The sequence below is a fragment of the Megalobrama amblycephala genome, linkage group LG1 (assembly GCF_018812025.1).
Source record: "Megalobrama amblycephala isolate DHTTF-2021 linkage group LG1, ASM1881202v1, whole genome shotgun sequence".
Classification (NCBI taxonomy): domain Eukaryota; kingdom Metazoa; phylum Chordata; class Actinopteri; order Cypriniformes; family Xenocyprididae; genus Megalobrama; species Megalobrama amblycephala.
In genome coordinates this window covers 29,257,043-29,270,281 of record NC_063044.1, presented here as the reverse complement: position 1 = coordinate 29,270,281, position 13,239 = coordinate 29,257,043, and the positions used below count along the sequence as shown (strand labels likewise).

At 37.4% G+C, this 13,239-nt stretch overlaps 1 protein-coding gene across 1 annotated transcript in view; it reads right to left on the bottom strand.

Moving 5' to 3' along the window:
• The window catches only part of lmx1al (LIM homeobox transcription factor 1, alpha-like), a 29,978-nt gene extending 19,868 nt beyond the window's left edge, over window positions 1-10,110 (bottom strand). Inside the window, exons 1-3 of the mRNA XM_048188402.1 lie at window positions 9,709-10,110; window positions 6,987-7,072; window positions 6,643-6,826 (exon numbers count right to left, since the gene is read on the bottom strand). Of these exons, the coding sequence (XP_048044359.1) occupies window positions 6,643-6,826; window positions 6,987-7,072; window positions 9,709-9,752 (314 nt within the window). The 5' untranslated portion in view covers window positions 9,753-10,110. The remainder of the gene's footprint in view (window positions 1-6,642; window positions 6,827-6,986; window positions 7,073-9,708) is intronic.
• Window positions 10,111-13,239: the final 3,129 nt, after the last annotated feature.

Below are 13,239 nucleotides of genomic sequence, written 5' to 3'. Positions count from 1 at the left end.
TGTACCATTGTGACTTATTAGCATGATGTCCACCCAAGGCATAAGCAAAAGAAAGAAGGCGAGGTTTCAGTGATTGTAGTGTTGTCGCCATGTTGTGGTGTTCCAATGTTGGTTCCAATCGATCTGAGTGTGTTTCCCATACAACAATGTAACTCAGTACCATAGTACAATGCATCATTGGAGAAACTTACTAACTAGGCACGACTGTTTCCGAAACTGTAGTAACATGCTCTGTCATTTGAACCACATTGGTTCAACAATATATCATTTTCAGAACCTGACTCAAACTGATACGCTAAAACCGATGACATTATTAATTGTGTTTAGAGTTAGTGTTTATGGTAATGGGGTGTTACATTTCGGATGCATGCTTGAGGTGTTTGACCAATCACAAACCACTGGGTCATCTGGGCTCTGGGCTTATTCGGAAGGAGGGGCTTTTTAGAAACTGGTGCTGAGTCCCAATTCGCATACTATCCATCCTAAATAGTATTCGAACAAAGAATTAGTATGTCCCAAATCGTAGTATGTTGAAATGAGTATTCCAAAGATACCCGGATGGTCTACTTTTTCCGGTTAGAATTCGAAGTGCAGATCCGTGCACACTTCTAACGGCTAATTTTGCCCATGACACATTGCGCTGTGGACGAGGATTTGGTTAGAACTACAAATACGAGTAAAAAGTGTTAAAAAACTACAAACATGACGGATGTGCAAGACCGGTTAAGCAGAGCGGTTAAGATAAAGGGGCTTGAATGATTAATAATCAGTATCTAACCTGATGAAAAGATATTTATTAAATGTTATCCACATTATATTTAATCTGCAACAGCATTGTGAACTTTTATAACGATGCATTTGGTCATTAACTTTTAAATGCATCATTATGCAAAGATGAGGAGAGTTATTGCATGAAAGATCCATGACTGGCTGATATCAAAGTGCGACTACATTTCTCTCTGAAACGGTAGGAAATTAAATTTAATTGAATGTGGAGGATTTTAACTGTGACAAGATGATTGACAGGGTAGTTTAAACGGTTACAGGTTGCATAACTAAGCGACAGAACGTCCGTTAAAGACGCAATTATGACGAGGTAGTATGTCCCAAAGCTTGCATACTCTTCTGCTACACACTCAAAAGTATGTACTTTTTCTTTACAAAAACAGTACATACTTTTAGGACGTAGTATAAGTAGGCGAATTGGGACGCAGCACGGGACTCAATCAGAGCGTTTCAGACAGACTGGGAATAGAGGTGCTGCAATAATGTACAGCAGGGATTCCCAAACACATTCCTGGAGCCTCCGAAACACTTAATGTTTTCCATGTTTCCTTAATCAAACACACCTGATTCAGTAGATGATTCAATAGAAAAACATGGCCCCTTTAAAGAAAAGTCCACCATGATAAATTAATTCAAATAATACAAATAAATCAGGCTCATGGGAATAACAGTACCAGCCTGCACAAGATCAGTTTCACTGTGCTATGATCCCAGAACAACCTTCTCATTTGTAATCGTTGATCACTTTTACCCTCGTTATGACATCCCTGCTGCAAGCCCTCATGCACAACAATTATCAAATCTATGGTCCCATTTTTCTTCAACGGTGTGAAGAAAAGCAATGTCAGTTAGTATGGTAATTTCATACCCTGGAACAGACATAGATCTCAGGTGATCTATCTTTCTGGGAACATATAGAATTATTTCATATTCCCATTGGGACTTCTTCCACCTTACTTTTCCATCTTCTTTTATTCTCTCCTGTCCTTATTTCTTTCTGTTGGCCTCCAGATGTCAGCAACAGAGGGAGTGTCCACACTTCTCAGCAGTGTCTGACACTTCTCACAACAGTGATAACAGGCCACAAAATCGCCCTTCAACTGTCCGCACTCCTGGTGATGTCACTGGCAAATTATGGCTGCTTGGAATCTCCCTCTGACAGATACAGACTGATTCATCAGGGGAAAATGTAAATTCTACCATTATTCACTTCCCTTAAAGGGGTCATGAATTGACAAAACAAGCTTTTGATATATAAGAGGTCATCGTACTATAAGAATATCTTGTAAGTTTCAGAACTGAAAACTTCCTTATTAGTCCAATAAATGCTTTTATTGACACCAGGCCTGGCGAATGAATGATCCTGGAATGTGCCTATCATAGATAGTTGAAACCCCGCCTCCGCAGAAGAAATCAACGCAAATTATGTACATTGCAATGTCAGCCCCGCCCACTGGCGTGTTAGTGAGGTGACGAGGAGAGAAGAGCGGTACAGGACTAAAAATAACATTAACTTTCAAAGGATCCTATGCTAGGAATATGGTTATTTATTTTCACCAATGTGAACGTCTCAGCTGAGCTTTATTTATTTCTATCCATTACATTTTACTGTGGATTCTTTGGTAAATCAATCACAATTCGGCGCAGGCTTTGCAAACAGACTTTTACGATATGGACACGACAGTAATGCAACAACATGTAAGTAATTAATTAATTCTAATGCCTGATCTGATATGTCATGATTCATGTACATGTACAGTGACTAAACGGTCAACTTCACGTTGTTTCTCTTAGTAGGATGAAAATAATCCTTGTATTTAAATGGCGATTAAATTATATATTGAAAGCGATCAAAGAACGCTCCCTTTACAGTCACTGGAGCTGTCAATCAAACAGTGCAAGTTTATCAGTGATTGAGTTCGGACTCGTGCCAAAACTCTCGTTTTATTCAACGAATCTCTTAGTTACATCATGTTTGCACTGTTAGTTATGATGAAAGCATTCGTTAGTGTGCAGTAATTGAGTTGCAATAGGTTAAGCGCAATCTAACTTCCGTATTCTGTAAAACAGATCAGATCGCTTCTGGTTTAGGTCTTTTGTATGTGCTTCATGAACAAATTAGCTGTTTTATTCAAGATAACTTAAAAGAAGAAAGCAAAGATGAGCATAACTGATGTTCCCCGCTATGTAGATTGATATTTAAAAGTTTTTATTTTTATTTTTATTCTTCACACTAACATTTAGATATTTAATAGAATAAAACACCTATATCAATGTGAACTAGTTAGTTAAGCTTGAGAGCTCTAATAGTAAAAAAGTGCTAAAAGTTTTCGAGAGAGTAATACTTGGCTATTTCAAATGGAAAGATGTTAGCCAATCACAGCAGTGGGCGTTTACACTGAAGTCTCACAGCAGACACGCCCCTTAAAACAAAGCGTTCAAATAAGAGGGCTAAAATCAGGGTAGGACATTTTTTTTATTTAAGAAGCATACTAACATTATATGTGCGTCCCAGGAAACATTCCCCTTTAAGTCATTCCAAATACTTGGAACATAGTGCGCAAGTCATATGAACTGCTTTAATAGTTCTTCAGATTTCTCATTTGTTTTCTACAGAAATTTGTGTTTGGAATAATATGAGGGTGAGTAAATAGCTACATTTACATGCACCCAGATAATCAGTTTATAATCAGATTGATGGCCCAATTGGACTGAAAAGCCTTCATGTGAACACCTCGATTAACTCGATTCGAATGAAAGTGAAAGGTGTGATGGGATTAAAAGTGGTGGTGTAGACCTAAAATAATCCAATCATCAGGAAAACATTAAGCATGTATACACTTGATTCTGACTATTTTCTCAATCAGATTAAAAAAATACCTTGCACACATGGCATTGCCCTGGTGTATGTATGTATATGTTTAACGCCTTATGAACATGCATATTTACGTCACACTTCTTACAAACTGGTCAATGGAGATGACTGAATACTTACTAATATTTGCTAAAAAAAAGAAGCTCTTGTGACATATGTGTCATTGTTCTTTCTTTCTGTTTCATCATGACAAAAATGGCAGTGACATTATCACAGCAACTTTCTCCAGTGTTGAACTGCACATGCACTGAGGTTTGGTTCAGAATACAGGGAGTGCAGAATTATTAGGCAAGTTGATTTTCTGATCATATTTTTTTCCCAAGCACATTTTACCAATTCCAATCCACATCAATCTTAATAACTACAATTAATATTGTTTTTAATCATTTATAAGTGATATATAATTGTTCATGAAGGCTGGAAATGAAAAATGCCTTATATTCAGGTGTGCAGAATTATTAGGCAAGTTTTCTTTTACAGGCAAAATGAGCCAAAAAAGAGATTTAACTCAGACTGAAAAGTCAAAAATTATTAAATACTCATGAGAAGGACGCAATACTAATGCAATACTAGAAATTGCAAAGTTAAAGCATGACCAAGGGACAGCAAAATGCTCATTGGGTCAGCGGGGTCAGACAAAAACAGGTGGAAAAGAAAAGACACGTTAACTGCAAAATAATTAAGAATTATGTGTGAAACCATCAGGAACCCTTTAGTCTCCAGCGCCACCATTTTCCAGAACTGCAACCTACCTGGAGTCTCCAGAAGTGCAAGGTCTCAGGATCTCAGAGACTTAGGTTAGCTAAAGAATCCTAAAAAATGACCCGCACTTGATAAGAATCACAAGCTGAAGTGTTATAATATACATGAAGACTGGGTTTTTATAGGCCTTATAAACAGACAGCTTGAGAGTGACTCCTGAAGGACCAGCACCACATCCTCTTGTACCACTGTTTGAAGAATTTATCTTCCAGAATCTGGCAGTAAGTTTTGGAAGATCATTTTTAGTCCATCTCTGCAAGACAGACATTTCAGGATAAGAGATGGACTAAAAGTGAACTCAAACACCTTACTGCCAGATTCTGGATAAATTCTTCAAACAGTGGTACAAGAGGATGTGGTGCTGGTCCATCAGGAGTCACTCTCAAGCTGTCTGTCTATAAGCCCTATTAAAACCCAGTCTTCATGTATTTTATAACACTTCAGCTTGTGATTCTTATCAAGTGCAGGTCATTTTTTAGGATTCTTTAGCTAACCTAAGTCTCTGAGATCCTAACACCTTGCACTTCTGGAGACTCCAGGTAAGTTGCAGCTCTGGAAAATGGTGGCGCTGGAGACTAAAGGGTTCCTGATGATTTCACACTTAATTCTTCACCTTAATTCTTAATTATTTTGCAGTTAACATGTGTCTTTTCTTTTCCACCTGTTTTTGTCTGACCCCGCTGACCCAATGAGCATTTTGCTGTCCCTTGGTCATGCTTTAACTTTGCAATTTCTAGTATTGCATTAGTATTGCGTCCTTCTCATGAGTATTTAATAATTTTTGACTTTTCAGTCTGAGTTAAATCTCTTTTTTGGCTCATTTTGCCTGTAAAAGAAAACTTGCCTAATAATTCTGCACACCTGAATATAAGGCATTTTTCATTTCCAGCCTTCATGAACAATTATATATCACTTATAAATGATTAAAAACAATATTAATAGTAGTTATTAAGATTGATGTGGATTGGAATTGGTAAAATGTGCTTGGGAAAAAAATATGATCAGAAAATCAACTTGCCTAATAATTCTGCACTCCCTGTACATGTAAAGCATATGAATATGTGAATATCAGATTGCAATGTTTCAAAAAACAGAACTTTCAGAATCTGAAATCGGATTGATTCATCCTGGTTTAAGAAAATTAGCACATGTAAACATACCAAATGATGACAAAACTATGCCGTTAAGAGACATATCTCTTAATCTACAGCCTTACTAATACATCAACTAATCATAGCACTGATATTTAAAGCTAAGGTAGGCAATTTCGGAGAGGCTAGCGATGGCAAGTTAGCTTTGAAAGCATAAGATCCCACCCTCACTTTAGAGCATCTCCAAAGCCACGCCTCCTTCAAAACACATGAACTCGCACAGCAGCAATGCTGCAAAGGGTCACGAGAGACAGCGTTAAATTACCTCAAATTGTCTCGAAGCACAATACATTACAATAACAATGAACATAAACAACTTAAAGAGCCCATACTTGTACCACCTGACTGCTGCAGATTAATTTCGGCGTTGATAGTGTTGACACAGAAATGCATAAATCTGAGTCTGAGGATGTCACGGGTTGCCATCTTGTAATTACGGTAATTATAACATGGCGTGAATGCAGCATAAACTCCTTCTTTTAGTTCAGGAGGAACTCTAAATGGTGGCTGCTGTTTGTTTGTGGCACTCGGTGACTGTCTGAAACAACATGTAATCGGTGACAACTCTGCATGGCACTGATGACGTGTGATGTCTGTGCGAGCAGGATGCGTGGAGGTATGGAAATACATGTTGACAGACAGGTAGGACATCCTATCATTGCATTTGGAACAAATTATAACAATTAATTTATGGTACTGAGATTTCCACATGAGATATATGTATATGTTTTAATATTGATACCACTACTATTATTGATTGCCATCAGGATGTGAAGAGAGTTTCAACCAGAATACAAAAAGTGTTTATGAAAAACAGCCCTAGCTTTACATTTATTCATTTTGCAGACACTTTTATCCAAAGCTTTAACTACATTTTCTAAAGAAATGTGTTGTATTCGACAATAGAAAGCAGCATCACAGCATGATCAGAACAAACAAATTTATAGAGAGCTCAGAGGAATGTTCTGGTGTCAATCTACAGACATTACCCCAAAAATGGGATGTTTTGCCATACTAGCACTTTGATTCAGTGTACACAGGCGCAGGATGCAGTTTAAACTGTCTTACTTCTCATAATCATGCTTGCAGTAAAGCAAGCGGTCCCGGCAGTAGCAGGTCCCGCTCAGTGCGCTGCGACATACCGCGCACTTGACACACGTCTCATGCCAGGACAGTTCATTGACGCGCAGGAGGAAGCGGTCCGCGATGGGAGACTCGCACCCTGCACACACCTCACCTCCTCCCACATGCTCTGATGGAGAAGAACAGAACAGGTGTCGGCTGACAGGACACAAACAAACGTGCCACGAGGGACTCAAAACACACACATTACAGCATCCTTATAGATTAAGTAATGATACATGAATAATAAAAGCTTTGTATGTTGTGGGTTCAATAGGCAGAATATTCACCGTAAGGAGTGGCAGAGGGGGCCTGCTGAAGACATGATTGGTTTTCTTCTGTTTTCATTCCGTTCCTTCCTTCTTTGGAGTGCTGACTGAAGACCAACAACACAACAAAGAAAACTCTCATACAGAGACACAATCAGATGTGGTAACACGGAATCATTGTGAGATGATTGTAATTGCTTGTTGGTATTGTCATGTTTTATTAATTACTTTTACATGTAATGTCAGTACAATGCACCCTGTGATGTAAAGTGATCACATTTTTGCAGCATAATCTGAGGAAATAGACAAAATTAGGTCCAGTGTGGGTTTTAATGTGCACTGTAAAACATTAGTCATTTTATTTTATTTTTTTAAAAAAGGTTCTAGGGTAAAAAACAGTTGACTGTAAGTTACCTTATCATATAAAATGAAAAATATCATATTTAAAATGTAATTTTACTGTAAAAACTTTTTCTATACTGTAATAGATGTATGTATATGTATATAGCTTTAAAAAGTAATGTATACTTTATTGCTGAAATTATGTTTTTATAAGTAAAAACTGTCTTATATTTATGGGGATCTTTATGATTTGGGGTATTCTCAGAATTCCCTTCATCACATCATGTTTTCTTATTTTGTTATCTTTATGTATATAGGAGTGCTTTATATTGCATTTATGTATCTTTAATTAATTCTTACTGCAATATTTTAGTCATAGTGTAACACTGAAGGTGTTTTTTGTGTTTGTGTCAGTAATCTGCGCCCTGTTATCAATGCTCTCGGTTGCTTTTGTTGACCTTTAAGTCGCCGTTTTTTTTCCCAGTAGGCTATAGGTTTTACTAAAGAAAAAATATACAGGCCAATATGTTAGTATATAGCAACACAATATGATTTAAAGACATATAAGGTAACGAACAATATCTATGTAGGCTAATATGTAAATGCTTGGAACAATGTCAAGTTCTGCGTCGACGCTGCCATTTTATTTTAGGTAAATTTAACATTTATTTACAGCGCACTCTTCATAGTCTACTCTTTCTCTCTTATTTGTTTGTAGTAAGACGTAACCTTTCCTTTTATTTTGTCTTATTGCTCAACATGTGTTCTTATGGAGCTCGTGCAGGTGAAGTGTCCGGTAGAAAGGCGCGCGGCTTCGGAGGCGACACCCGCAGATGCTTTGGCACAACTAAACAACGCAAAAAAAAAAAAAAAGAAAAAAAAAAAAAAGATCAAGTGTTTTCCGGTCCAACGCCGTCACCTTCAGATTTGAACCATTGCTTCTGAAATAACGGATAGCGGTTGTCATTAATGCTTTGATTATTGCAGCCTACTTTAGAATTGCAGAAGCGTTATCATTAGCCTAATAAATAGCGCAGGCCTGCGAGATTTACACTCACTAAAACAATCGGATGTCTGCAAAATGTCTGAAAAAAAAAAAGGAAATCAAAATCCTAATTTTTGGTAGCCTATTTCATTGTCTAAATTGATTTTTTAGAATATTCTAGTTGTATTTTGAATTTGCTTGATGTTCAAAAAAATATAGGCTATTATTATTATTATCATCATCATTTCGTTTTTTTCTGTTTATCAAAAACCCATTTTCCTGAAAATTGAAAAGTTGCATTTTCCTCATGGTTGAAAATCACACACCGCGTGTCTGATCTCTTTCCCTTTTAATAATGCACTTAATTGCATGAGTTGATTATTAAAAATACAGGAACTAATCACACTGTAATATTCGCGTTTACCTGGAAACTGTTAGCTTTTTTTTTTTTTTTTTTTTTTACATAGGCCTAGTTATAAATCTTATTAAACCTTGCAAAATATTTTTAAATCCTGTCTGTGAAATTTACGAAGCCTATAACTTTTGTAGTATAAAGGGAATATCATGTTTTAATGATTACAGCTAGCCTATAGGCCTGACAGAAACAAATATCAACTTATCAGTCAAATTATTTCATAAGTAGACTAATAAACAATCCTTCCTTTACGAAATATTAATTGACGCAATTTGATAGGCAATTGATCATTTCGTGATTTGATATTTTGATTTAATTTGTTAAAGTCTAGTTTTAATTTAGGCCTACAATCGATGATGGCATGACAGTTTTCTGTGATTTGATATAGTGGAAACGTAACAATATTGACAGTTTTGTTTTGTTTGGCGAATGAGCGAAAAAGCGGCGCTTACGATTATAATGTCAGGTTGATAATTTTTTTACTCAAAAAACCAAACCATTTACAAACTAAAAGAAAACGAAACGTGCTTGAATCCAGTGACGTATATAACATGTGCTCAGTTTTAAAATTCAAGATATTTATAGTTCATAATTTTTCTACCAAATTATGAACTATAGCCTAGCTAATGAAAAATATGTCTTTGCAGGGAGTTTAGATGTTGTTAGATATAAATGTTTCATTTAAAATGATGTTTGTGTGTTTTTTCATATCTGCTGCTGGAAGCTGAAGTCCTAAATTAGCCTATAAGAGGAAACTTTCTTTGCCAAATGTTTGACAGTTTTACTAAATACCAATTAAAATTGGTTACCATAAATAATCCATTATTAACACCAGCGGAGTTAAAACTGAGCATTTCGCAGTGGTCAATATGCTATATGTGGTGAGAAAATAGCGTGCAGGTTTCTATGTGAACACAGTCGACAGAGAAAAAGTTGAAGTATTAATTTAGCCTCATATTAGATGAGAACAGGTGATGCTCAGACTACCTGCGTCCGCTTACCTTGTGCTGAAACACACTCCTCCTGAGATTTCTGTTGGTAACATCAAAATACCTTTGAAGAAGAGGACGGGCAGCAGTGCTCCAAAAGCCAAACTTTAGTATTAGCTATAGTCCCAAATGCACGCAGAGGCGCAAACGCATAGCCAGACTGTGCGTGATGTTCAGGCGCGCGCTTTATGTGATGGAGTGAAGGCTCGGGCTGCGCGCGCACTATCAGTGACTGCTGGAGGAGGGTGAGATCGAGGAGGGGTGCAAGAAGAAGAAGAAGAAGAAAACATGAGCATTTACAAAGTAGATCTGGCCTATTGTATCTCGCTGTTTCTCTTTCAGAGGAATAGTTCACTGTCTGACTGACAGGCTGTTTCAATAAAAAGATTGGTGTTAGTCTATATAATCTCAAACTTTATAGCCTAAAGATGATCATTAGACTTCAGATGAAAGACATATGTTTATTTTTGTACAAAATAGCCTATTGGTCTATTGAAAGTTACAAAAACAAGTGTTCAAGTTGTGAATGAACGTGTCAATTTGTACAGTTGTAAACAGACAACACAAGCCAATATAGGCAGCATATAATGTCCATTATAGGCTAAATACGATATCAAATGTGTCATTTGTTCTTGTAGTCTGTATATAAATAATATAATCGTGTATATAAGTATTCAGAGAATGTTTTAAGACAAAAATCTTGTCCAATGGCAGAAGCATGAATTTGTCAAAAATAGCCTAGCCTATCCAGAGCTACAGTGGGGAAAAGCTTAGCGCAGGCCTGTTACCAAAACAAAGGCGAATATGGAAGTTCAGGTCATTCTTGAAGTATTTAATAAACCCAATTGATAGATGAAGATTACCTCAAACATGACATCAAATGCAAAGCAGGTCCATACGCGTCGCGTCTGCCATCTAGTGGCCAAATAGTGGCACCGGCGTATTAAATATTATGTATAGGCTAATAAAGTAGCATGTAAAGCAGTCAGGCCCTGATGTGGTCTAAAGTAATAATTCTCCTCACTGATAATAATAAAATGCCTCACTCACTGTGTTTTTTTCTTATTTTAATGACTCCTCAGTGTCCAGTTACTCTGTTACTATTTTATTATATTGTTTTGAGACCTCTGATTAACCGACGTTTACGGCTTTGTCACGTGATATGTTACTTTCCTTAACGCTGTTCTTAATTAAAATTATTATTATTATTATTAAGATTCATAAAATACATTTCAGAATGACCTAAGAGGCTGAATTCAGTACTTTATGTCGTTTTTATTAAAGGATTAGTCCACTTTCAAATTAAAATTCCTGATAATTTACTCACCCCCATGTCATCCAAAATATTCATGTCTTTCTTTCTTCAGTCGAAAAGAAATGAAGGTTTTTGATGAAAACATTCCAGGATTTTTCTCCATATAATGGACTTCAATGGTCTCCAAACGATTGAAGGTCAAAATTAGTTTCAGTGCAGATTCAAAGGGATTTAAAGCTGCAGTCCGCAACTTTTTTTGGTTAAAAATTATCCAAAATCAATTTTTGAGCAAGTACATAACCAGCCAGTGTTCAAAACTATCTAATTTTCTTGTCTCGATTCACAACGGTAAGCTTGTAATAATGTTTTATAATAAGAGCGACATGGCAGATTTCCGCGGGAAATTTGAGCATGCAACAGTTCGTCTGTGCGTCATTACGTCATGTCCGTAAACAGAAAGGAAGGAGTCCAGGCTAGTCAGTTTAATCACATGAGGAGGCTGCTTGTAGCGGATCATTTATAGCCTTTTCAAACAGCAGCTTAAATAATTAAACTTATCATTTTAATGGTGGATTGTAACCCAGAAAGATCCAAATGACAATCATCAGTGACAACTGGAGATTCAGCCGTAGTCAAAAAGCAAAAGACTTTGGACTGTGGAGTGGCTACATTAATTGAAATCTACAGGTAATGCTAATATACACATAGTCACGCAATGCTGATGTTGTTAACATTAATAATTTGCACGGTTTGGCGTGATCAGAGCTAAGCGATCGTTAGATTTAATCATCATTGGCAGCGTGATTTATTGTAGGCCTAATGCATTTTTCCTCAGTTGGTCAGAACAAAAGTGGCAGACGTGTTACTTACTTGTTCAGCTGATATTTTCCAGTGAAAATTCTTATATTGGTCATACTTTCAAGACGTAGAATCTGTGATTCTGAAGTTCAGTATCCACACCGGTGCGGTGACTGACAGCAAGCATTAGATTCATCCGCACTGAGGAGTCATGCCGAGGCACAACGCACGTACAGATAACTGTTCCGCATATGACTGCAATTGCAGGTTTCAAACAAGAGATGGCGACAAAGAGGAAAAATCGTGGACTGCAGCTTTAAATGATACCAGACGAGGAATACGGGTCTTATCTAGAGAAACCATCGCTCATTTTCTAAAAAAAAAAAAAATTTTTTAAACATTTTAACTATAAATGCTCATCTAATGCCACGTTCCAGGCAACCCGTAACCGGTGTTTTTCCATCCTTCTACCCATGAAAGTGCACTGGAACAGCAGTCAAACCCGTGACTTCCCACCTGTGAACTCGTACTAGATCGATGTACTCCCAGTTACGGGTTCTGACGTCACATAGCCCGCGAAACGACAATGGCAGCCCTTATGGATGCGGTGTTTATGCAAGTGCACGGTAAAATAAAAGGTGTAACAGCTTCTCTTGCCTTATGTGCCGTTTTCCTCCTCTGTTTCCCAAGGAGCAAGGAGTAAGCACCTTTGGCGACAGAAATAATTGTTAATGAGCATAAGCCCCGTACGGCCCGCCATATTGGTTTGTTTACACTTTTACACAGTTTGGCGTGACTTTCCTGGAACGCTACAAAGTCGTGAGTCGTTATTTGAAGTCGTGACTTACGGGCTCAAAAACCTGCCTGCAACGCAGCATTAAACTAGCTCTCTTCTTCTTCTCTATTAGACTGCTAAGTGTATTACTGACCTCCACAGGTCAAAGTTTGAACTAAATTGTCATATACAATATGCTAGTGCAATGGTTCCCAACCTGTGGTCCGCGGCCCACTAGGGGGCCGCAGTGATCCTCCAGGTGGGCCGCGAGATAAATTAAAGTTAATTTAAATATATTACTATAATTCCTTAATTTAGTTATCACGGGCGGTGGGCCGTGCCGTGCTGATTCAGAGAGGAGGTGGGCCTTGGCCTAAAAAAGGTTGGGAACCACTGTGCTAGTGCAAGGGCAGTAATACACTTAGCAGCATCTACACTGCATTTTTTTTTAGAAAATGAGCAATGGTTTCTCTAGATAAGACCCTTATTTCTCATCTGGGATCGTGTAGAACGCTTTGAAGCTGCACTGAAACTGTAATTTTGACCTTCAACCGTTTGGGCTCCATTGAAGTCCACTATATGGAGAAAAATCCTGGAATGTTTTCATCAAAAACCTTCATTTCTTTTCGACAGAAGAAAGAAAGACATGAACATCTTGGATGACATGGGGGTGAGTAAATTATCAGGAAAATTTAATTTGAAAGTGAACTAATCC